A 24,498-nucleotide genomic window follows, 5' to 3' on the forward strand; every position below is an offset into this window, starting at 1 on the left:
CGGTTCAGCTTTTTTTGGGTATTGACCAAAATATCATTGCGAGTAAACCGGTCGGAGGACTGTGTTGTTATTTTCATGAAGCCCACGACCCACCATGAATCAGAGAAAGGCAGTCGAGTAAAGTTATGCCATTTTTGTTAGGGGTGGGCGTTTCGGGAAACGGTTCGGGACGGAATGAATCGGTTCGGTTCTTTCCGTTTTACAAAAATAGATACCAATACTGTTTTAACGGTTCGGTCCGGTTCCGAAGAACCGAACCGAAACGTCCACTTCTAAACAAAAGGGGTAATTGCGTGTTGACGTGGAATCTCGATTATTGGGGAACCACCAGTTTCCGGATAATAAAAGTATAAAGTTGACATGAGATGAAAATGATATTTGGGTTATTAGTAATCGGACAAAAACAATAAAAGAGAAAGGGATACATGGAAATTGTTGCTTTGGCTTTAAATTTAGACCACAAACTTAAAATATTCGTAATGATGTGAAATGGACGGCCACCTGTGGCGTCAAAAATCATAGATGGCACCAAAGTAAGGCAGTTGGCTTTTCACACATCTGTTTCCATATCCATCCATATATATATCATTCTCATATTTATTGATTTGGACTAACCAAATACTTGTTTTTATCCACGTAAAAAAAACAAAAAAGAGCAGTGACACCCAAATTACAAATACGAAACGACAACCCTGAGGTATATATCACTGATGATACTGTGAGTAGAAACGTTCGCTCCCTCGACTCGCAGCGGTGGTGGTGGTGGATAAACAAAGGCCATTCGTATCGCAATCACACTTGGATACTTTGTTTGTTTTTTTGTGGGTAACTTGGTCATATAGTTTATTATCCAAACAAGGGTCCGGAAGATAATTGTGAATCCAATCGGAGTTGATCGGGTGGTTCTTGGTTGAGAAGGGTAGAAATATCCATGTCCCAAGTCCCATGTTCGAGTGAACGTTAAGGAGGTGAGATGCAATTAATTACAGTAAAACGGTTCATCTGCTAAAGTTAGATATAGTTAAACCGAAAGTTATCTAAACCTCCCTAATTAAAATAAATAAATGTGAAGTCTAAATAAATAGAATCAAATCTTCGTTCTCCAAACTCTTTGATGATTCAGGAGGGAAAAAAGACGTTCTAAAACATGATACATGGTATTAGACGAGTCATATGATGCAGTGAATGCCCAATTACACATACATAATTAAGGATCGATATTCATAGTCTATACATTGCGCTAAAACTAATCGGAGTTTGATATTTTCCACACATATAAGATTACAAACGGTCGCCGACGACGTTGATAATGTGAACGGAACGGAACGGAACTCAGCAGAACAGAACCGCCCCTAAAAAAACACTTGTCAGAATCGTCAACGTAAAATCTAAGAAGATTTTCCTCATCTGACCCTATACACCGCTTCGACCGGAGACCGTACGGACAGGTGAATGAGACACGGCCGTATCCTGTCTCCCCATGACCCCCTCTTCGTCCTGACCTCTATCATGACCAGCTCCTCCGTTAACCTGTTTATCTCCACCACCATCGCTATCTTATACTTCCCCCCCTCCAGCTTCATCCCCCACTCCTCCTTCTCCACCTTCAGATTCTCCTCCTTCGCCGCCGCCTCCAGCTCCTCCACCACCCTCTCTGGCCTCTCCCCCGTTACGAACCTCTCCGTCTTCTCGTACTTGCTCGCCTCTCTGAACATACCCGACAGATTGAATCCCGGAGCTCCCGATATGATGTCGAACGCGTTTAGCCGTCTCCTCCCCCCTTCGTTCCCCGGTAGCTTCAGATCCGAATCCTCCTGGTGGAATCTCGACTTTTTCTCATCGTATCCCTGTTTGAACCACGGATCTTTGATGATCTCGTCGACGGTGATCCTCGTTGACGGATTCGGGTCCAGAAGCCGGGTCAGCAGTTGCCGGAGCTCCGGCGATGTCCATCTCGGCACACGGAACTCTCCCTTGTAGATCTTACGGTACATGACCATGAGGTTCGGATCGTTGAACGGGAGATAACCGGCGTTCAGCACGAACAATACGACGCCGCACGACCAGACGTCGGCCCTAGCGCCGTCGTAGCCTTTCTTTGCGAGGATCTCCGGCGCCACGTAGGCGGGGGTGCCGCAGAGGGTGTGGAGGAGTCCGTCGGGTCGAATCTGATCGGCGACGGCGCTGAGGCCGAAATCGGAGACCTTGAGCTCGAGGTTCTCGTCGAGGAGGAGATTCTCCGGCTTCAGATCCCGGTGAAAGACGCCGCGGGAATGGCAGTATCCGACGGCGGAGATTAGCTGCTGGAAATACCGACGGCTGAGATCCTCGCTGAACCTCCCCTTGGAAATCTTCGCGAAGAGCTCTCCGCCTTTGGCGAACTCCATGACGAAATAGATCTTCGTCTTCGTCGCCAGGACCTCGAAGAGGCGCACGATATGATGATGACGCAGGCGGTGCAAGATAGCGATCTCCCTCGTAACGTGCGCATTGAGCCCGCCCTTCACCATCGCTGAACCTCCCCTTCGAAACCTTCGCGAAGAGCTCTCCGCCTTTGGCGAACTCCATGACGAAATAGATCTTCGTCTTCGTCGCCAGGACCTCGAAGAGGCGCACGATATGATGATGACGCAGGCGGTGCAAGATAGCGATCTCCCTCGTAACGTGCGCATTGAGCCCGCCCTTCACCAGCCGCTGCTTGCTCACGGCCTTGATGGCCACGCTCTGACCCGTACGCGCGTCCCGCGCGTGGTACACCTTCGCGAAGGCCCCGCGCCCCACCAGCTTCCCCAATTCATACTTCCCGAACAGAAGCCCGGCGGAGGGACGGTGGCTCTCCTCCTCGTCCGCCGAGACGGCGCCGGAATCTACCATGAAATCCTTGTATATATCCAGCCCCAGAATGAGAAGGCCGGATCTCCGCTTCGCTAATTTCGAGACCCAAACACTGAATTTTGGGTAACCATTGCACAAAAAATCCTAATTGATTAACGCCGGTGAATTAAAAAAAAACTGATAATGGAAATCCTCGGAACGATATTAATAGAAGTAGATAATGGAAATCCTTATCCTATTTGTTGGGATGAGCTCGAATATGGATAGAGATGAGATAAGAGATAAGCTGAGTTCTGATTAGAGATAGCACGTATACAAACATCTATATATACGTATAAGTGGAGGGATTAATGGAGTGGCCGAAGGGAGGAGACGGGGGCAGTTCCGTCAATTGAACAGATTTTGATGACGTGAGTCTCGTCGTGTTTTTCCTCTGCCTATTAATATTATTTGAAAACTTTATTTTCAATTAAAGATTGGGACTTTAAGTTGAATTAGGACCATACACGTGTCCCCAGTGCTTTTGTCGTGTTTCATCCCGTATCTCCAACTCCGAGTGTATAGGTATAATAAACCGTATAATACTATAATATTCCATTGAATTTTCAGAAATTACTCCAAAATATTTGAATTTTTAACTGCTTAAACGTCAGGAAAAATATTTTGTCATTTAGTATTACGTTTTCACGTGAAAATAAAAACAATTTGAACGTTTTCAATTTAAAAATGTATTATTTAATAATACAAATTGGTAGTTTTGTTATTTAATGTGGGCTGGCGGCTGGCATATGCCATATGCCGTATGGTCTGTCTGATTCTCGGGCAAAAAAAATGTAATTGGTTTTTTTTTTTGTAAACCACTATTCCATTTAGAAATACAAATTACAAAAATTTTGTAGGCATTGTTAGGAATTAGGATGCCTAATTTAATTATCCTATATATTACCAAAAATGTATTATGCACAATTAATGCGTTGTACCCAAAAAAAATGTGCAGCTGATGTGCGTATGTTTTCCGAACAAATAATATAATGAATCAAATAGAGTGATGGGTTTTAAAATAATATTTTCTTTACAAGATATTTGTAAGTCTTTCGAACAAAGAAAAAATCTATTTTAAAAATTGCAAATAGGATTCTTTTCAGTGGGTTATTTATTGATTATAAATAATAAATGTTGCTTTAATACTCACGTTACACGCATGAACAAGTTTTTTGTCCCAAAAAATGATGATTAACTGCGTTCACTACAATAATGCCAATTTTGGCTGCATACCTTTATTCATTTTTTTTAAAGTTATTTTCCATTTATCATTGAATATTTATTTTTTGGCTCCACTAAAAGAATATAGTTCTATATCTTTGTCATAGTTATAATTTGATTTTTATTAGAAATCTAGATAAAAACAACGGAAAAACGAGAATAAAATGAGAACGAGGGACCGGATATATCTTCAGGCGTGTAGACACTTTCCTAAAACCGTTATTTCATCCATTACAAGTAACGACTACCGGAATACGATTCTCAGAAACAATGAAGAGAAATACGTTCTAGAATTGCTCGTTCAAAAACGGACAGATAAGGAAACGTGAAAAAGAAAATGAACAAAAGTTTTCGGGAGAGTTTTTCCAAAAAACTATCGAAAGTACTCTCTAAATCTTTCAAAATTGGAATAGATCTCGTACGCAATCTATTATGACATCTTTAGTATATAAAATGCTAAAGTACATCACCAAAAGTTGCAAAATCTGCAGTTTTCACTCAAAGAATCGCATCAGTTCGTGTTTCTGCAAATTGACTCAGACCGAGTTACATCTGACTCAGATCGAGTTACACTTGACACGGTCTGAGGAACTTATGGCTCAGATCATGTCAATTTTATGAGCAACACACGATTTTCTCACATACGTTTGACTCGGTCCGAGTTACAACTGACTCACACTGAGGCACCATGACACAGTCCGAGTTCCTGTGCAAAACGAAATTCTCTCTGAAAGCAACACAGGCCGAGTTACTTTCAACACAGACCGGGTTACATTTCTATAACAAAATATCATTTTAGTCAGGAAGACTGAATGACACCTCGAGTGAGTTGAGGTATATATCACTCACGAACCAAACTAGTTTACTGTCAAAACAAATACATGTTTTATTGATCCATATTATATCATTTACGAACATTTTCACCTCCACTGTATTCGTAATACATACAGCTATGAATATCTTGAGAGATTATATCATTTACAATAATTTTCCAGGTCGTAATTTTCATTTTGAGATGCTAAAAATTAATATTCGTTCTTCAGATTTAAATGCCAGTTAAAATTTAACATGGTAGAATTGGAAGATTCCTAATATCTGTAGAAAAGGGTTTAAAAGAACAGATATTGTCATACGTTGAATTTTATTTAACAAGATATAAAACAAAAGGAAGAAATAATCGGATTACATATGTTTCGATTTAACATTTTAATAAGACGTGGTTCATAATCATAATTATATGCATGTTCCTAGAGGCGCAATTGCGTAACTTCTTCGTAATTAGACTGTTCAAATCTTCACTTTAAAAGTACATATATAGTTTACTATTTAATAAAATGCGATATATAATATATCAATTATTCTTATTTTCATTTATGTAGAGAGCTAGTATGTGCATTTCATAAGATATTAAGTAAATCGCGCAGTTAACAATCGATATTTGATTCTTTTAGATTGTTGTTAATTACATTAATTGTACAAATAATGCCGAGAAATTATATGATAAAAAAATTGCTCCATATAAATAAAAAAATATATCAGTAAATCAGCAAGAAACTCTGATTAAAGTTTTGAACATCCGGTAAGAGAGGGGGAAAAAAGAGAATTCATATTGTTTATATTCTCCAATTATTATTATTTGATTTCCACAACAGATACCTATGATTAGGACATTCGCCATGGAAATTAATGGAAACTAAGGTTTGAAACAACCAAAAATGGTTGGCTCAACTGGTAAGTGGATATGCACAACGAGTGTTCCACCCCAGATTCTAACCCTTGGCAAATCATATATTATAAAAATAAAAAAAATTAATGGAAACAATAGTTAAAATTCTACACATGAACCAATCCACTAATATTAACTATCGTATTAATTAGGGGTTTAATTTAGACCGAAGCCCAAAGTTCGACCCGATCCACTCTGAAAAATAACAGATTTTCGACTAAGTTTTTTGACCTGCAAAAAAATTGGGTTTTTAGACTGGACTCAAATCGTGTTTTGAACTCAATTTGAACCAGTTTGATATTTTTTTTAAAAAAAATCTTAATAAAAAAGAAAAAAATACATTTACAAAGAAATTTGTGTGATCCGTTCCGGTCCAGTCCTATGCAAATCCGAAATCTATAGGGCCGCGTTTCAAATATGGTTATATAAGCTTGAAAAATAAATCGGGTCAATACGAGTCTGAATCTAAAACCCTGGGATCAAATGCAGGTTGGGATTGGGTTAGGGTAGACCCCTATATGTAATATTTAGATGGGTCCGACACATTTTTTTAAAAGGCAAATATAAAATAATTTCAAAGCTTTTTTGCACGTCCTGGATCTTTCGGGCAGCAATGGGGATACTTTGCGTGAACGTAGACAGAATATTGGCACGGAACGGAATAATTATATACTAAAGTCAACATATTATATATTTTACTTATTTAACCCAAAATGAATATTTTACAAAGATATAGAATATATATACACACACTTACGTAACATTATGCTTACGGGAGATGTTAATTTTCTTTGCACGTTTCTTTCTCCAACACGCAACCATATTATAATTTTCTCGAGGCATTCTGGGACCAAAACATGCATCTAACAGTTTGCGTGTCTTCTGAAATTATTTCAGAACAGATGGACCATGACTTCAATAAAAATAGTTAATAATTAAAATGACATCACAACTTTGTATACTCAAATGTAGCTGACATCATGCGTATACGTTTATATAAGACATGTATATTAGAGGTGTAAAACGGGGCGGCCGGCCTAGATAAGTCCAACTCGTTTTGATATGGAAATATTTTAGTTTAATTTAGTCTAACCCATTTTTTAATGAGCCAAAAATAGATCACTTTAACTCAGATCGTTTTAATATGCATATTAAATATATAATTTTAAAAACATTTATAATATTTAAATTATAATAAAAAAACTAAAATTTTAATTATAAAAATTTAAAAAAAAAAATTATGCCCTACGAACCAGTGCATTGACTCGTCGAGTTGACTCGCCATGAACCCGTTCGGTTGGCCTATTTTTTGGGATTTAAAAATTTTAAATCCAACTCAAAAAATATGGGTCAACTCGTGAGGCTATGTACGAGTCGGCTCGTTTTACGGCTAGATGGACTGGTTTCCCGTTTTGTCAAGCGGCATTTGATTTTTTGTTTTGTTTTTATATGAAAAAAATATATAGATGAAATCTGTAATCTAAAATAATTCAAACAAACGGTGGTATGGTGACGATTGCATGATTTTTCAAAACCGGATAATTATATAACAATAAAATATAACAATGGCATAATAAACAATTACTTTACTTAATACTATAGTTCGTGGAGTGAGTCAAGGGACAGGCAGCGAAGTTTTGTCACTTTGCTTAGGAATAATGAATTGTTTGGCGTTTATTTATAAAATGTACGTATAAATAAATATCGCACGTATCAAGAATTGAAGGGTTTCAAGACCCGCCAATATTTTGCAGCGTTAGCAGATATTGGCTTTTCCTGCATCGTAAAGGCTCGTCTGGCCGAAACATGGCATCGTTTTCTCGTTAAATAATTTGTACGTACATCATCATAATATTACATACGTACACGTGGCTACGCCGTCCAAAATCGATTGGTCTTAGGCCTTATAGATGCGTCAGTGATCCAATCATACAATATACAATATGGTCGGCGGTCCAAAAATGTTGTCTTAGAGATACGGAAGTCCATATTAACATTCACATTTGAAGAGGGGAAAGAGAAACTTTTGATTTCACGGATTTCTGTGGGCCATATGTATTGGGCCTTGCAATTGGCACCATTCTTACTTGGTTTCAATACTACATTAGCCTATAGAATAATGGGCTTTTAGGCCCAACTAAATCTTGCGTTTGTGGTGGCTTTGTTGGGGGCATATATCACATGCCATATATCGATGGTAATTGGCATTATTGATGCTTCAGTTCGGGAAATTTATACGAATATAAATTTGAAATCGGAGGTAACAAATATATATCCAGCTAACTAAAATAAAGATAATAAATGACAGGGATCCTTAGGACAAAAAAATATAACGGAAGTTTAGTTTTGAAATTCAAAACGCATGTCAAGTTTTAAAAAAAGTAAATAATTAATGCAACTTGCTTAATGCTGGGCTTAGACTTACAAAAGCAATCATGTTCAAAGATATAATATATTTTCTGGTTCTCAAATTTAAATTCAAAATATCGGTTTTCCATTTTTTTTAAATTAGAAAAAGACATAAAGGTAAATGAAACGGAAGGAGGGTTGATTGGGAGCAAATAATGAGAGAATGAATGTGGGGGGGATTATCTAAATAAAGGGTAGTGGTAATATGGGAAAGAACACGAGTCATGGGACATGAATCTTCAATGCGATATTCAAAGAATCGAAACATAAGGCAAAAAACAGTCTCAGTAAGCCATCCACCTTGAATGTGGTTCGATTTTGTACCATAATTGTGAAGATTATGAGCAATCAACCCCTTCCCCCGTCGATAAATAGAGCCCAATACTCCCCTTCGAATCGAACCAAACCCATATGGAAGACAAGCCATGCCCATCAAACTCCTCAGGTAGCGTGTCGTCATCCTCCATGAAAGAGAACCCGAGATTAGAGCTACGTCTGCTGCTGGAAGAGAAGACGAGGGAGGGCGGCCAGAGCGAGGGTGGGAGAGCAGCTCGAGTGTTTTCATGCTCCTTCTGCAAGAAGGAGTTCTCGACGTCTCAGGCCTTGGGCGGTCACCAGAACGCTCACAAGCAAGAGCGGGCCTTCGCCAAGAGACGCAAAGAGATCGAGTTGGAGTACCCTTCCCTCTCCCTCCCTTTTGCCAACAGAACGTGTTATAACCTCTACGATCCCGTCATGGGTAGATCCAAGGTGTATCCGTTTAACGCCATGGGGTACCCTTTGGGATCATACAGAGGGTTCAGCATGACATCTCTACTGGGTGACAGGACGAATGACGATTTGTCAAAGAATCTCATATCAAAGCTGGACAAGGACAAGGACAAGGACGAGGGCGGGAAAGAAGAGCAGTCGGGGAGTGAGAGTCGCACGGCTTCCGGAATAGATTTGTCTCTTAGGCTGTAAGATGATGTTAATTGTGTTCTCCTCCCCTCCTTCGTTTTATGCTCTCCCGCTGTTATTTCAATGATAATCCCTCCCCCCTTACTCTCTAATCTTTATTCTTTTTGTTTAAAAGAAAGAAAGGTTTGATTTCATTGTTGTCTTGTCTGTTTCAAGAGTCCATGGGCCTACAATGGGCTTCGACAAAGAGCCCAATAAAGGCCCAAAAGATTCCATCTTCATCAAAAGCTACATTCTGTAAAAATGGATATTTCCTTGTTTCTCTCTTAATCTCATGGGTTTGCATTTAATCCCTTGACCATCTATCTATCAGTTCATGGGTTGTGGGATCTCTGACCGAAACTTAACAGTTGTTTTGTTCTAAAAGAAGAACGAGGAGTGGTTCCGAAGGGCCCCCACGTGTCCTGGGTTTCGCAATTCCTCGCACGCGTGCACGCCTCGTGTGGTTTTCTTTCTTTCTTTTTTGTATAATCTTCGCCGAGGTTGATGTCTATGGGTCCCCCTTCTCTTCTAACACATCTTGTCCGTCCATTAGTCTCTTCGCGATCTAAATATACGGCTCAGATTGCGAGTCAAAAGCCTATCTGATTAGTTCCTTTGACCCTTCCCTTCTGATGTGCCTCCTTTTTCTAGAAAAAAAATATATTATATGATTATTAAAGACAAAATAAGTTTCCCAAGTTTGACTGAGATGTCACTTTTCTCGAGGCCCTTAGTTACGGATTTACAGTTCTGCCCCTCCCCTCTTTTTCTTTTTTTGAATTTTGGCCGAGTATATTATCAGTTTATATTTCCTCCAAAAGAAATATATGAAGAAATGGAAATAAAAGATTTATATTTTCCCCATTAAAAGGGAGAAATAATGTGCTAATTTTGGGAAGAATGTTGATGAGGGGAGGGCAAAAGGGTCCTGTAAGAAAATTCCAATGCAGTTAGCTGTGGAATTGAATTAAGAATGCAGTTAAACTAATAATAAATCTCGGGTTTTTGGTTGGTTTGAACTTTGACCACTGCCCATTGGGCCCCACACCCTTCTCCTCTAACTTTCTTGATTAGCTTTCTTTTTCCTCATTTTCTCATACTCTCCTCTTGCGGGTGTTCATCAGAAATTTCCGATTTTGTTCTCTCTCATTTCGTGCCTCTCGACGTTCCTCCAGGTTTGAAAGCCTTCTCCTTCTCTCTTCCCTCTTCGTTTTGTAGATCGATTCTCGGACTTCTTTCTCTGGATTCTTTTGGCTGATTTTCTCGGGATTTTTTTCTTAATTATCCGCTAGATCGGTCGACCCGGTCTCCCGCATTTGATTCTAGCTCCGAGTTCGTCAGATTTAGCGGGTCGATTTATGCGTGCGGACTTTTGAATTCTAGGTTTTGTTTTGCGAAAAAATTTTGAATTGTAATCGCCGAATTTGAAATATCGCCTTCGAATGATTGGCTGTCAGTAAGCACATCGTAAGCGTGGTTATGATGGTCAAAATCGCATCTTGGTCGGATGATGGATACACCCCATCATATATGTATATATTCATCAGGTTTATCTCTATGCTGGGATTTATGCGCAGTTTCCCTCTGCGTGCTTTATTTCGATCTTAGTCCGTGTTGTCGGTAGTAACGCAGAGTTCAGCACTAATCCTGACGAAATCGTGGGTACATGGGAGAGGAGTTGTGCAATTTTGATTTCTTGGCTTTTTTTTAGAAAAGAAACTAGAATGTTTTTGAGTTAAGAACTCTGGGATCTCCCAAGCTTCAGGGAACTCAGTTCATTGTTTATCTGAAGGAGTTCTGTCACCAAACAAATCAGCAAAAGAAACCAGGATTTCAAAAATCGCATCTTTTGTAATATGCAAGCTTGCTTACATGTGGTCATCGAGTTTCTCTACATGCTGCTTGAAGAAGTTACCAAGTGTCTGTTTTGTTAACTGTTTGTGTTGTGAATCCTTCCAGCTTAAATTGCGAGCTATACCATTGGGCTGAATTCTGAATTGAAGACTGAGCTATCAGCATCCTTAACGTCTTCTGCGTATATACTTTTGGAGGCTCATTGTACGTACATGCCTACGTATCCTGTTCATCAGCACCTTAACGGAGGATCGAAGTAAGAGTCCCAACAGTGTTAGGATAGTAATGGGGTGTTTCCCTGGTCTTAAGAGCAAGAAGAAACGCCTTAGTGAGCCACCGGTTCACACTAACCGGTTTGATCATGAGGAACAGAGACCAACCGCTCTACCTGAGCCACCTAAGGCTCCCACCCGAACGCTGCAGTCAGCTCCTCCAAGTTTCAGAACAAGGGTGAAGCCGATTCAGTTTAGCAGTGGCAGTGGCAGTGGCAGTGGCAGTGGCAGTGGGTGTACCGCTGAGATGAGTAGCCGGACAAGGGCGCTGTCTGCCCCATCAAGCCTTCATGGGGCTGCGGAACGCGACACACTTGCTACAGTTTGCCATGACGAGCAAGAGGAGCTGAGAGGTCACCGTGCCAAAGACCAGCCAAAGTCGTCTAGCCCACAACCTCTTCCATTGCCATCTCCACAGGCTGGTTCTGTCTTGAAGAATTTGGGGAGCTTTAAATCAGTTAATGCCAGCGGTCCGTTGTATGCCTCTGGGCCTTTGCCATTGCCGCCAAGTGGGTCAGTTAGAAGCTTCTCTTACGAAGATGTCATAGCTGCTTGCAGCAGTTTTTCTTCAGACCGTTGTATTTCAGAAGGTCTCTCGTCTGTTATGTATATGGCTTCATTTGGCGATGATGCTGGGAACTCCAAGAAGGTCGAGGCAACTGTTGTTCGCCTTCACCCAACCAATCAGGTAGTTCTCAATGTTACATTGGCAGAGCTTGAGGAGATTTTTATGTTTGTTCCCTTACAGTGTTTGTTTTCGCAATGCACAGAGTATTAGGGAGTTTATAAACGAAGTGAACACGTTAGCATCACTGCAGCACCCGAATCTCTGCAAGTTGCTGGGGTATCATGCCCACGAGGGATCTGAACCCAGAATGTTGGTGTATGAGAGGCTTGCTCACGGGAGCTTGGACCGGTTGTTGTATGGGAGATCAGACGGGCCTCCGCTTGATTGGAACACCAGAATGAAGATTGCTCTGTGTGCTGCACAGGGTCTAATGTTCTTGCATGAGGAAGGGCCGTTCCAGGTAAAGAGGAAAGAAACTATTAGCCTTCGCTGTAAAGAAGGTTTGGCAATTTCGGTATTCACTGGGAACGTAGAAACTGATCCATGTTGTCTTTGATGAGCAGGCAATGTATAATGAGTTCTCAACAGCCAATATTCAAGTCGATAAAGATTTCAGTGCGAAGCTATCCGGCTATGGTTGTGCAGGTCATGCACCCGAGGGGGAGGCCTCTACCAGCTCCGCTGTAAGTCATCCCTGCCATTTTCGTGATATTAATCATGTCTCCTTTTGGATGAACCTAAACCCTGAAAGATTGGTCTCGTGTTCATTTCATTTCGTTGGATTCTCATTGTCATTGTCATTGGGCAGGCACTTGCAAATCTGTCAGTGGAGACACTAGAGAGAGGTGTGTTGACGCCAAAGAGCAATGTATGGAGCTTTGGAGTGGTTCTTCTGGAAGTACTGACGGGGAGGAAGAACATGGACGGCCGTTACCCCAAGGAAGAGAGGAACTTGGTGAAATGGAGCAGAGCCTTTCTGGCTGACGACTGCAGGCTCTCTCTGATAATGGACCCTCAGCTGAAGGGCCGGTTTCCCGCCAAAGCCGCCAGGAGTGTGGCTGACATCGCCCAGAAATGCCTGCAGGTCGAGCCGTCGGAGAGGCCTACCATGAGGAACATTGTGGAGAATCTCAAGATAATACAGGACATGAAGTACTCGTGCAGGTTCCCACTTCGAGAGCCTGTGCCACCTGTGGTGTCTGGGAAATACATGTCGAGATCTAGCAGCCTGAATACGATAGTGGTTAACCCGATGGCTCAGGCAAGGACAAGTTTCTCGCCATCGCCGCCACCGGGGTCATCGGGAATGAGGCGGCTATCGGTGTCTCCAAGTAGGAGTCGAGGTCAAGCACTGCCATTGATGCTTCCACCGCGGGCATGTTCATCGGGTTTAACCTTAGACGATCTCGACCGAGAAGAGGTTCGGAGGGCGTCATCGGCCAGCGCTAGGAGGGCTAGCGTGGAAGGGTTTTGATCTGTTGATGCGAGTGTGGCTTCTTGTTTTTTTTTTTTGCTCCCTTATTTGTGTTTGATTTGTTATGTTATAACGTATAAAGAAGAGATGAGAATGTGATTTGTTTGTTGTTTTTTTTCTTTGTTATATTAAAAGTTAAAAGATGTCAATTAAGTCCGGAGTCCGAAACCCGTCCCGAGTCCGCCCGAAAATTATAAGGACATGGGCCTAAAAAATGTAGACTCATTAAACTTCGGGCTTTCGGGCCTCGGGCCAAATGGGCTACGGGCCGGTCGGGCCGGGCCAGTCGGGTCTCGGGCCGGGTTTGAGGCCCGTTAATTTTTTTTGTTTTTTCTAACATTCTTTTCTAAATCAAAGTTTTACCTCTCTATATTTATAAATATGTGTGCCTAAATATATATATATATATATTTGAACCAAATGATGAATTTTTATATCTTGGTTCCAATTAAACTTTTTAAAGTGACGGGAGTTTTGAATTTCTTAACCATATTACATCATATATATATATAAGTTTACATTTTAGAAAGGATAGAAATTTTCAAATATATATATTTTTAAACCTTTGTTTGTATATGAACATATTGATTTTTTTCTATAGGTTTTAAATTAATTACATCATAGAATTTTTTTTATATTATATTTGTTATTTTTTTATCACGTTTAAAAGTTTTTAATCGCATGTTGTGGTGTTGGAGAATTGAACAATTGGATAATTTTTTCAATTTTATTTTTATTTGTGAACTAAATGACTTTGTTGTTATCGGTTTTAAAAATATTTTTGTTGAATGTTTCATAATATTATTATTATTATTATTATTATTATTATTATTATTATTATTATTATTATTATTATTATTATTATTATTATTATTATTATTATTATTATTATTATTATTATTATTATTATTATTATTATTATTATTATTATTATTATTATTATTATTATTATTATTATTATTATTATTATTATTATTATTATTATTATTATTATTATTATTATTATTATTATTATTATTATTATTATTATTATTATTATTATTATTATTATTATTATTATTATTATTATTATTATTATTATTATTATTATTATTATTATCGCAAAAAAATATTTTTATTTAATAAAAAGCCCGAAGCCCGGCCCGAACCCGCCCGAAGCCCTGTAGGACTGGACTGCGGACCATCGATCCTAAACCCGAAAAATAAATGGGCGGGCCGGCCCGACCCGAAAAATTCTAGGCCCAAATTGAACCCGACCCGAACCCAGCCCGACCCGTCCATTTTACACCCCTAGGAAGGGGGGATGGTGGTGTTTCTGTTGGACATATGAGTTGTCTACGTGGCACCGTTTCTTTTGCATTACTCTCTCACTGCAGCGAGTGAGCTTTCAGAATCCAGATGTGGTGCATTCGATTTATTCAGTTTCACAAGATTACAACAATCCACGCTTTATTACTTCCGGTATTCTCTCTCTCCACCCACGAACGGAACACAAACCCAAAGAAAGGAAAAAAGGAAAAAGGACAAGCCGACACATTACTCATTTCTACAAAAGCCAAACGTCCAGAATGGAAATGAATCCAACTGAATCAATAATACAGAGGGATGCATACCACCATTCGGGACATTTGGCGTGTCAAACCGACAAACAAACCTCTTGAAGGGAAAAAAAAAAAACAAGACAGATAGATAGATAAGGTTGTCATGAGCATGTCCATGTCAATTGCGTCAGCTCGTGAGGTCGTGAGCGGCAGAACTAGTAGAACCAAGTTCCATGCTCACCATTTCAACAGTTTGCTGCTGCTCCCCAGCAGAGGTAACATTCTTTTGTTTAAGATAGGATTCCAATGGGAAGGTGGCCGCCTGCAGAAGGCTCATCATGCTCACTCGAGCTGGGCCTTCTTTGGAACCCGGGTTGTAGTTCAAGTCTATATTCCCACCTCCACCTGGAGTCACCATCAATTCCTCATTCTTAGGGCGGCTCTCCACCTCTGTTTCATCTCTTGATTCTGATATAGTCTGCTGGCTCGCCTGACCCGTCTCTCCCTCCTCCTCCTTTGTTGTCATTGTTGTCTGGTTCTTCCGCTTCCTCATCATTAGAGTCTTGAACCTCCTTTTGACTGCCTCGCATACTGTGCATGTGCATGATGGCTTGTGTTTGCCTTTTCCGCTTGGTGGCTGGCTACACACTATGCACGAGCATCCTGGCCTGTGTCTTGGGTGCTTGGTCGTTGCTGCAACTGTTATAACCCCTCCTTCCCCTGCACTCTCTCCGTTGGTTACTGCTGCTGCATTCGCCAATGTCTCCAACGCTGATGATGTCTCCTTCTCCTGATTTAGTTTTTCATTTGACGATGCCATCCTCTTCCTTTTGTACTCTATGGACCGTAAAAAGAAAACTCAATTTCCATGAATCCCCACAAGCTAAGCAACAACCCAGAACTTCAAAGTTCAAGTGATCATACTCTCACACGTATAGAAATTAGAAAGCATCAAAAGATATGATAAACAATACCTGGTACAATTACCAATTACTTCACCTACTTACTATATTGATGAGTATATAATGGGCACACAACAGTATTTTACATCATAATCAACTTTCTAGATTCCTACCCTCTATACGAGAAAACATTAAGAGAAGTTTGTTCCCCTTCCATGGTTCACAGACTATTTCAGAATATAAGAACTAGAAAAGCAGTATGACTTTAAGCATCCTTCAACTCTTTCGCATTGTGTTTTTCTTTGATTTTTCGATCATGTTGATTTGAATTAAAGGCCTCCATCAGACAGTGTCAACAAAACATCTCCGTGTATTGATTCCATAAAGAGAACAATCAGCCCCAGAGGTATAAAGAATTTAACAAGATTCTAATAAAAAGACAAAAAGCGACCAGGAAGTTGTGTATATAAGCGGATTATACCTTTGCTTAGCCGAATGAGCGTTTCCTGTTCTCTCGGGGAGAGTTCATCAGGAGCAGAACATGATGACCTGATAAAAGTAAATCAAGTGACCTGTTCAGCTAGTCTGTGTCGATGAGGTAAAAGAGATCTACACTGAAAAAACTATTGCACACTGTCATAATTCCAATACCATATTGTACACTATCACTACAACATTAAGTACAGTGTGACAGACAGTATCTCATATTTGATCAGTATGAGATCACACCATTGTGTAAAATACAATGTAGATTTGTCCAGTATTAGCATTTAGATTAACGTTGGAAATGTGGTGTGAGTTATACTTCCAAATTCACCACATATGACATTGACTGATAGCTTATAAGTCTAGGGACGGGTCCTGTTATAAACTAGCTTTGTAGTTCTGACATGGTTTGTGACACTTAACCTAGGTGTAGTTAAGGATGAGTAACTATCATATACCTGCCAGGATCTGATATGTTATCAGTGCATGACCACTTTGGGGGAAGAAGAGTCTCCACCGGCAGCCTCCGCCATTTACCGCAGGCATCGCATTGCGCCCATTGCTCATATTCCCTGAGTATTTGAGGATCAGCGATGAGTTCCGACTAATTGTTACATCTGTTCTTCTTACCATTCCATGCAAAATTTTTCCTAGTCTACATGTATATAGTAAATGATATTTTACCCAGTTGGGCGTGAAACAAAAAGGCTTCTCTTCCCAAATACAGGTGGCTCCTGCATTGCAGCAAATTACAAGATTCAACACAAAATAAAAAGTTTCAACTATTTCTGAGTGTTTACTACCTTGAGCACAATATGAAAATAGTATATTCAAGGAAATTTAAGTTGAAAGGAACCAAGAATGCTGTAGTTTCGGATAATAAACAGATTGCACTCACCTCATATTCTTCAAAATCATGATCTTCTATGGTAACAATGCTTGGTATGGCAGATGGGGATGGGCGGAGCAGCTCCTGAGCCTCTTCCCATGTAAGTCTCAGTTCTAAGGCATCTAGACTATCAATGAGCAGTCTCTTGCTTTTACATCCAATGTTCCGAGCCCGTTTTCTGGCTGGAACCAGGACCGATTGAAGCAACAAGTTCTCCTTTGTCATGTCGTCGGGCTTCTCGAGTTTAAGCCAATTGATATCACCAGAAGCCAAATTAGAGTTGTTGAACACACTTAGATGGGTGTCACTGCTTCCCTTGAATGACTAAAAAACAGCATAATAAGCACTCATCAAAGGCAGATTTGTAAAAGAACTTGAAAAAAATCATTCAGTTAAGTGATTGGTATGCCATTCATTCGTGCCTCAGGGCTTGGTTACACGTAGTTGGTATGATCATGTAATTTTGTTGTCTGCATGCTTTTACCTGTGATAATGTAGAGTTTGTTGCTTTACGAAATCCCATTACGAGTTTTCCTTCAGGCTCTGTTCGGCTGAATGTTACTGCAGAAAATGGAAACGTTTAGACATCCGGGCCCATAAGAAGTTTCCTATCGCAGCTAATTGCTATGTATTGATTTGTCCTCCTCAAGCACAACACGTGAAGAAAAAACAAAAGTGTTTTTATGCAAATATATAATTTAAAACGTATTGTTTAATCAACATGCCCTAACCACATGCAATTTAGGTACAAATTAACCAGGCTACCCATAAGATTTTACAAAGTACCGGTGTCACCAGCTTGCAACTGCATGGACTGTATGCAAGGGGTTACGCCCTCCAGGACATACATCCTACTGTTATTGTTCGGCCAAAATCTGAACTGGAAGACCCACTCCTTGCCCTTTGTGTCGTGTATCTTTAAAGGAAGGCCCTCAGGTTGAGTGATAGAAGGAAAATAAGCCTGCATGTCATATAAAAATTTGAAGTGATGCCTGACAATGAAAAGTTTCGAGTAGCTAAGGTTTGGGAAGATCAAAATAGAGCTAAGACGAGGAAATTACTTCGGCACATGCTTTTGGAAGAACCAAACGACCTATACGGCCTGCATCACTTGCACTCAGAACTTTTTCAAACAGTGGTATGATTTTGGAATTCGAGCTTTGAGAATACAAAGTTAAGAATATCAAGCAGACACGGAGTATATTAATGCATAAACAAGAATAGAAACTCCAAGTCAGTATAAAGATGAAGGATACTGTCCTGATATCTGTTGTAGTTCTTGGTCAGTAATCCTCGGCCAATAACGGGGAAGCAATTGTGTCTTTCCCCTACCCTCTGGAGGAGGCCTCGCAACATGAATCTGTGATACCAAGCTTCCATTTGCCTCCATGCCAGCAGTGGGTGCTGATTTTGCAGGTTTTGGAAGAAGTTGTCGGGATCTTGGTGCCAGTTGGAAAATGGAAGTAGTCTTACCTCTTTCATCAATGAAAACATCATGAAATGGACTTGGTTTTAGCGACGGCCCTAGTGAAATGCTTAAATTTGGTTGTGCAGATAATTCGTGCATGTCTTTCTCTTCATCCTTCTGTCTAAGAACGTCAAGCTTGGCAGGAAGCAGTGTCTCTTCCTGTTTCACTTGGAGAACAGAATGACGGGGGCCAATACTTTGAAACTGAAGCAACTGCTTTAGGTTTGTCCTCTCGAAAGCACCGGCGCCACCTGTGTGCTCTACAGCAGCAAGTGAGCACAATTCTCCGACACTGTCAAGTTTCAGAACGCCAATTCCATTGGAGTCATCAGTGACATTCACCTGCAAGGTGTCATAAACGATTCATCATTCATGTGATAAGAAAAGTGCAATGCCAAAGAACAGCTTAGCAAGAAAGACATATCAATTATGAGGAGCGAAGGAGGAAAGTATTCTTACAGGAAGTATTCCAGATTTCTTGGCGCAGCTTATACAGCTTACACCTCCATTATCTAGAAGCTCGATCATAAATCTGGCAGCAATGCATCCACAGTGAAGACGCTGGGGAACCAAAAAACAGTGTTAATAATTGAAAATTATTCAGCTGAAAACTAAAGCCAATAATTTTCTTCACCTTGTCACATGAACTGCAACCCCTCCAACCAGACTCGTTTGTGTGGAACACATCACAGAATATGGACTGCTCGTATGCAGACCTGAAGTAACTCAACAAAAAAACATTAACCAAAATTCCATGTGCAGTGAAGTGAAGCAGCCGCAAAGCTTGTAGATGAATCTGATCCTCAGACATAGCAAAACTCAAGATGGAGAGGGAAACATTTGACTAAACTGGTCCTCTTGAGCGCAACCATACAGTTGTTATTCCAGAATCAGAATGGAAGGTGATTGCCTCTTGCTATTTAAATGCAAACTCAGTATAAAACTCCACATTAATCAATTGGAAAAAAATACGGACAAACAGGGTTAATGAAACGAACTCTATTTAATCAAATCATTGTTTCGGACGCGATCACGCTACAGTCTCGATGGCAGAAAATCGAATTCCTTGCAATACTCTTTGAATTGATGGAAAAGGTGGAAACCACTCACCCACACTTGTCGCAGAGCAGCACTAATTCGCCGGATCGCGTCGACCAGCCTCTCCTCCACTCGCCGGACGTCGACGCCGCTCCGCACTGTGCGTTCATGCAAACCTTGGACTCCATAATTGACCAAACGAGCACCTCGATTCAACTGTCAATCGAATAGCCAACAGATAAGGCGAAGGAGCTCCGGGGGATCAGTAGAATCCCTCTTTTCGACCCAATCAGCAACACCGGAAGAAATCGGTCAAATCGGAAGGAAGACAAAGATGAAGAAGAAGCGCGAACTCACCTCTCCGCGACTTATTCGGTGAGGAAGACACCTGATATATATCAATCGATGTGTACAGGCAGCCAAAAGCATCCACGTACTCGGTCTCTTGATCTCCAGAGAGAGTCGTTTTCTTGTTGTGAATCTCAGAAGACTTCCCGATGGAGAGCAACGAACTCGCTTCTCTGCAACTTACTGTCGGAGAAAGTCACCGGAGATATTCCAATCGATCGACGCAAGAGACAAGCACCGCCGAAAACTAACGGACTCGTCTGGATATGTAGCGAGGATCGTTGAATCAAGAGGACCCTCCCGGTGACTTGAATGAAGAGACTACGACGCAAATCCGATGACGGGAATATAGAAACCGACAGAGGAACAGAGTCGATTGCCGGCGAAGTTCATGAAGAGAGAGAGAGAGAGAGAGAGAGAGAGAGAGACGAATTGAGTTTGGTGATGGCTGGGGACGAAAATATGCATGCACGATGATGCTTCAAGGCACCGCAAACTTCCTCCCTCTCTGCTCTTTTCTTTTGAGAACCAAAAAATAAAATAAAATTATTTGCCTTTTCTCCGAATTTATTTTTCCCTAAGAGATTACCACGGGGGCAAACATTGAGCCATTCGCCGTACACTGCTGTGCGATGCACGCGCTTCCGCCGATTGCTAGTACGATAGTTTTTTTTTTTATTGGGTAAAAATGACGTTGCATTTTTTTTCTCTATATACGTTAAACAAAACCCTTCGTCTATTATTACAAATTTATTTTCATTCTCTAATATAACACGTATACATTACAAATAAATTAGGTAGGTCCACTGGTTACAAAAAAATGTGAATTGATACGGAACCAGTTATTATAAACAATGTTTTTTTATAAACAAAAAAAATACAATGTCATCGGCTTTGTAATAATAAAAAAAAGTTTGATAGAGTGTGTATTTCGTCGTTATCATACCAATGAAACATAACCATGCCAAAATGATGATTTTTTTTTACCTCGACATAATTGTTAGATACTCATTTTAATGATGTATCTTTTTAGTTTTTACTATATTTTCTGATGAATGGTGCGAAGATTGCATGTTCGACGGCTTGTTTTTATATGGATTTCCAAAGCTCGTCCGCGCGATCCATAACTGTAATGAATTAAAATGGGGAATCTATGTACAAATGTGTGTATATATATATATATATAATTTTATTTAAAAGCAGTCGCTATCAATGTTTTCATCGACACAAATTAATTAACGAGTGTACAGTAACAGCACATATATATTAAAAACCTAATGGGCTTTTCTTTCATTGGCTTTTTGAAATGTTAAGCAGAAAGAAATATTAAAGTAGTCGTGGACCAACAGAATGAAACAAAGTCAAGCATTAGAAATATCAAATAAGGGAAACATACAGAAGACAAAACGAAGGCGATGTATTGAAACATGTTCATAGGTTAAAAACCATGATAGAATACATGGTATAACTCTCATCTGGAATTTTCACTCGTACGGATCGGTTTTGTTAAACCGTATCTATTAAATCCAGTTATGTATACATGATATAAATCTGACGTGTTTTGACAATTAGCACGCTATGTAAAATTATTCAACATATTATTTTAATTAAAAATATTATTAGAACGATTATGATATTTTTAAATAAATTTAGGAATTATCTTATTCAATTTTTTAAGTTAAAAATAAATAAAAATACCTATAAATTAAGAAATTAGTTTAATTCCAAATTTGGAAATTTTCGGGGATTTTTCCAATATTAAAAAAGAGAAAAAATCCATGAGGCGTGGAGACGAGGAAAGGGTCGTCAATGGGTCCGTCTCGGCTCAGCCGCCCAGGCCCAAAGAAAGAGCATCCGCACGTGTAAACGATATCATTATGTCGTCGTTTAGGAAGATGACGTCGCATTACGAAAGGATGACGCGGGGGAGGCAGAACCACGCGCCGAGGTCGCGTGGTGAGAGAGAGGGTGAGTGAAAAATGAAAATGCACGTCAGAGTTGGCCGTTGAAGCATTGCAAAAGGTAACGAGGGATATTGCACACGCGCACGCACAAACACTGTCGGACTATCATCATCTACGGCTGATTGCGACTGCAACGCAAATGGATGGTCACGATCTTGTCTCTTCGAGACGACCTTAGCCCAAATATTGTGAGCCCTTTTCTTATTTTCTAGGCCCAAAAAGCCCACTCATATACTTTTGCATTTTTTTCATCGTCAGAAAATAATATTGCACCGTCATATACTTCGACTCGTGTGAATAGTAAATTCCATGTCGCGATGTAAACCGGAAAATGCGGTTGAACCGATGCACCGGTTCGGTTTACAGCCCCTTCTCGAGACATCCTTATCCAATGGAAGCCGGGATCTCCTCCGACATCCACCGGCGCAGCCTCTCTCCTCTCTTCCATTTTCTCTCCAGCCATACAGCAATGGCGGGGACCTTCGCTCGCGCTGTGTCTTCTTCTCCTTCCTTCTTCTTCCCTTCTTCTTCTCTCCCTTTCTCTTCTCCCAAGCGATCGTTTCTCTCTCCGCGGAATTCGCCCAGAGCCTCCAGATTTCCTAGTTAATTATCACTTTCATTCTCTTACCCTGACGAGCACTGCTTTGTTATTCTTACGAAGTTAATTGTTTTATCCTTTGTTTGCAGAGATTTATGCTTTGTCTACCAACGACATCAAAGCGGGAACCAATATCGAAGTCGACGGAGCTCCTTGGCGTGTTCTAGGTATTCTACTCCTCGTCAGGTGTTGCGATTGGAATTTTTCAGTGTAATCGAAGCATATACTCGAAAATTTCCTCACACTAGTTACGTGTGAGATTCTGCTACCAGTACACGACACATCCAGATTTTGATTTGGTCGATATTCTTACACTTGAGTCAAGACTGAGGTTTAGGTTAGGGAGAATTGTGACGCTTGTGGTTGAATTGGTGTGTGGGCAGAGTTTCTGCATGTGAAACCAGGAAAAGGAGCTGCTTTCGTGAGGACTAAGATCAGGAACTACGTAAGTGGAAGCACGGTGGAGAAAACGTTTCGCGCTGGCATTAGCGTAATCAATCCTCCTCTTCTTCTGGATAGATGAGGGTATACCTTTGAATCCTCGAGCTGTCGTTTATTATAACATTTGCCTTGTTGGTTTCATTCAGGTGGAGGAGGCAAATGTTTTCAAGGAGACGAAGCAATTCACGTACAAGGACGGTTCACAGTTTGTTTTCATGGATTTGGTACAGTATACTTCCCTCTTTAGACATATAGGGAGGGATACTGGTTTTTCTTCTTCTTCCGTGATTTATGGGAGTAAAACGGGTTGTCTTGTTGAATATTGTAATGCAGAACACATATGAGGAAACACGTCTGAATGAGTCAGATGTGGGTGAAAAGACGAAGTATCTGAAAGAGGGGATGGAATGTATTCTGCTGTACTGGAGAGACAAGGTACTCCCGGTTCCCGTATTGGTTAATGTAGAGGTCTATTGGGTTAAGGTATGTGATGATGTGGTTGTGTGCAGGTTATAGATTTTGAGCTTCCAATTACAGTTCGACTAAAAGTGGTGGATGTTGATCCTGGCCTCCGTGGCGATACTGCACAAGGTAATGAATGACGCGCATGTCTCTTGTCTTGCGCAATGATTGTATAAATAAGTACCCTCTTCTAACCGATTTAGCAACTAGGGATGAGGTTGAGAATTACCTTGAAAGATGAAAGAACTTGCATTGCATAACTGAGCATAGGAATAAAACTGAAGGAATGGGTGAGTGCAGGTGGATCAAAGCCGGCGACACTGGAAACAGGAGCAGTAGTAAGCGTTCCACTGTTTGTAAACGCGGATGAAGAAATACTGGTGGATACGAGAACCGGCACGTACATGAGCCGCGCCTAGGCCTAGTTTGAGACCCCAATTCAGTGTATCAATGAGATGAGAGGAGGCATTATACAGACACACGATGAGATGCCTCTCTGTTTTGTTTTTTTAAACATTCAGTTTCATTAACTACTTACCGCGATTTGGATATCAGAGCCCAATGGCATAGCCTTATTGCTGCTCATGTTGGCCCAAAAGCTTTTTATGTATACGGCATAGATTTCGCATGTTTCTATCCACTATGAAGTTAGTGTTGTGGAAACCTAAAACCCTAGAAGAAAGACCCTCTACTTGATGTGGAATGTTACAAAAACAATGGATGATAAAAGCTTTTTGCGATTAGCAATGAGTATGCTCACCACCCGGAGCTTGCAATTATTGAAGGGTGCTCCTGCATTCACCTAATTTCTTTTTAATTATTTTTTTAAAAAAAGCTAATATGCATGGACCATGGCCGAGGAGGTGGTGGTGGGACTCTTTTCCTTTTGGGTTCATCTCTTTAAATTTAAATAGAAAGACGTAAAAGAACAAAGGGGAGGAGGAGTGAGCGTTACGGAGTGTGGGAATGGAAGCAATGAGTGGGCGTGACCATGCATACATACATATATATATATATA

General features: G+C 40.5%; 5 protein-coding genes across 8 annotated transcripts; 3 read left to right on the forward strand and 2 right to left on the reverse strand.

Annotated features, from left to right (window-relative positions):
- Positions 1–1,094: 1,094 nt before the first annotated feature.
- On the reverse strand, positions 1,095–3,223 carry LOC104823316 (CBL-interacting serine/threonine-protein kinase 14-like). 2 transcript variants are annotated; one of them, XM_010554844.2, is made up of 2 exons: positions 2,689–3,223; positions 1,095–2,507 (listed from the first exon to the last, which is right to left on the reverse strand). In XM_010554844.2, the coding sequence occupies exons 1-2, from the start codon at positions 2,872–2,874 to the stop codon at positions 1,404–1,406; spliced, it is 1,290 nt and encodes a 429-aa protein (XP_010553146.1). In that variant the 5' UTR covers positions 2,875–3,223; the 3' UTR covers positions 1,095–1,403. The 2 variants fall into 2 exon arrangements, with proteins under 2 accessions (XP_010553146.1, XP_010553145.1); XM_010554843.2 differs by having other exon boundaries at positions 1,095–2,337; positions 2,519–3,213.
- A 5,261-nt stretch (positions 3,224–8,484) lies between these two features.
- On the forward strand, positions 8,485–9,260 carry LOC104823317 (zinc finger protein 2). Its single transcript, XM_010554846.1, has one exon. It carries the CDS (start codon positions 8,645–8,647, stop codon positions 9,194–9,196), a length of 552 nt encoding a protein of 183 aa, XP_010553148.1. The 5' UTR covers positions 8,485–8,644; the 3' UTR covers positions 9,197–9,260.
- Positions 9,261–10,250: 990 nt separating this feature from the next.
- LOC104823318 (probable receptor-like protein kinase At3g55450) lies at positions 10,251–13,496 on the forward strand. The gene is made up of 5 exons (XM_010554847.1): positions 10,251–10,350; positions 11,135–11,989; positions 12,072–12,329; positions 12,433–12,552; positions 12,678–13,496. Exons 2-5 carry the CDS (start codon positions 11,315–11,317, stop codon positions 13,341–13,343), a joined length of 1,719 nt encoding a protein of 572 aa, XP_010553149.1. The 5' UTR covers positions 10,251–10,350; positions 11,135–11,314; the 3' UTR covers positions 13,344–13,496.
- Positions 13,497–14,728: 1,232 nt separating this feature from the next.
- LOC104823319 (B3 domain-containing transcription repressor VAL2) lies at positions 14,729–20,528 on the reverse strand. Its single transcript, XM_010554848.1, has 13 exons — positions 20,025–20,528; positions 19,740–19,883; positions 19,264–19,345; positions 19,089–19,190; positions 18,418–18,971; positions 18,223–18,319; positions 17,948–18,122; positions 17,646–17,722; positions 17,171–17,485; positions 16,957–17,006; positions 16,731–16,844; positions 16,268–16,335; positions 14,729–15,721 (listed from the first exon to the last, which is right to left on the reverse strand). Exons 2-13 carry the CDS (start codon positions 19,853–19,855, stop codon positions 15,072–15,074), a joined length of 2,400 nt encoding a protein of 799 aa, XP_010553150.1. The 5' UTR covers positions 19,856–19,883; positions 20,025–20,528; the 3' UTR covers positions 14,729–15,071.
- A 1,847-nt stretch (positions 20,529–22,375) lies between these two features.
- LOC104823320 (elongation factor P) lies at positions 22,376–24,065 on the forward strand. 3 transcript variants are annotated; one of them, XM_010554851.2, is made up of 7 exons: positions 22,376–22,581; positions 22,667–22,744; positions 22,961–23,022; positions 23,165–23,242; positions 23,352–23,453; positions 23,528–23,609; positions 23,781–24,065. In XM_010554851.2, exons 1-7 carry the CDS (start codon positions 22,449–22,451, stop codon positions 23,897–23,899), a joined length of 654 nt encoding a protein of 217 aa, XP_010553153.1. In that variant the 5' UTR covers positions 22,376–22,448; the 3' UTR covers positions 23,900–24,065. The 3 variants fall into 3 exon arrangements, with proteins under 3 accessions (XP_010553153.1, XP_010553154.1, XP_010553152.1); XM_010554852.2 differs by having other exon boundaries at positions 22,377–22,455; positions 22,961–23,067; XM_010554850.2 differs by having other exon boundaries at positions 22,380–22,581; positions 22,961–23,067.
- The last annotated feature ends 433 nt before the right edge of the window (positions 24,066–24,498 follow it).

The sequence above is a fragment of the Tarenaya hassleriana genome, unplaced genomic scaffold (assembly GCF_000463585.1).
Source record: "Tarenaya hassleriana unplaced genomic scaffold, ASM46358v1 Cleome4, whole genome shotgun sequence".
Taxonomy (NCBI): domain Eukaryota; kingdom Viridiplantae; phylum Streptophyta; class Magnoliopsida; order Brassicales; family Cleomaceae; genus Tarenaya; species Tarenaya hassleriana.

What these genes read in the sequence shown, in the direction of transcription:
- LOC104823319 (XM_010554848.1), bottom strand. Translation starts at nt 19,855, where the DNA reads ATGGAGTCCAAGGTTTGCATGAACGCACAGTGCGGAGCGGCGTCGACG. An exon ending in CTACAACAGATATCAGGACA is followed by an intron (nt 18,320 to 18,417) that starts GTATCCTTCATC and finishes GTATTCTCAAAG; the next exon opens with CTCGAATTCCAAAATCATAC. An exon ending in GTTGCAAGCTGGTGACACCG is followed by an intron (nt 17,723 to 17,947) that starts GTACTTTGTAAA and finishes CATTTTCTGCAG; the next exon opens with TAACATTCAGCCGAACAGAG.
- LOC104823320 (XM_010554850.2), top strand. Translation starts at nt 22,449, where the DNA reads ATGGCGGGGACCTTCGCTCGCGCTGTGTCTTCTTCTCCTTCCTTCTTC. An exon ending in AGCTCCTTGGCGTGTTCTAG is followed by an intron (nt 22,745 to 22,960) that starts GTATTCTACTCC and finishes GTGTGTGGGCAG; the next exon opens with AGTTTCTGCATGTGAAACCA. An exon ending in CGTTTCGCGCTGGCATTAGC is followed by an intron (nt 23,068 to 23,164) that starts GTAATCAATCCT and finishes GGTTTCATTCAG; the next exon opens with GTGGAGGAGGCAAATGTTTT.
- LOC104823316 (XM_010554844.2), bottom strand. Translation starts at nt 2,874, where the DNA reads ATGGTAGATTCCGGCGCCGTCTCGGCGGACGAGGAGGAGAGCCACCGT. An exon ending in CCGTGAGCAAGCAGCGGCTG is followed by an intron (nt 2,508 to 2,688) that starts GTGAAGGGCGGG and finishes GGTTCAGCGATG; the next exon opens with GTGAAGGGCGGGCTCAATGC.
- LOC104823317 (XM_010554846.1), top strand. Translation starts at nt 8,645, where the DNA reads ATGGAAGACAAGCCATGCCCATCAAACTCCTCAGGTAGCGTGTCGTCA.
- LOC104823318 (XM_010554847.1), top strand. Translation starts at nt 11,315, where the DNA reads ATGGGGTGTTTCCCTGGTCTTAAGAGCAAGAAGAAACGCCTTAGTGAG. An exon ending in ATGAGGAAGGGCCGTTCCAG is followed by an intron (nt 12,330 to 12,432) that starts GTAAAGAGGAAA and finishes TTTGATGAGCAG; the next exon opens with GCAATGTATAATGAGTTCTC. An exon ending in AGGCCTCTACCAGCTCCGCT is followed by an intron (nt 12,553 to 12,677) that starts GTAAGTCATCCC and finishes GTCATTGGGCAG; the next exon opens with GCACTTGCAAATCTGTCAGT.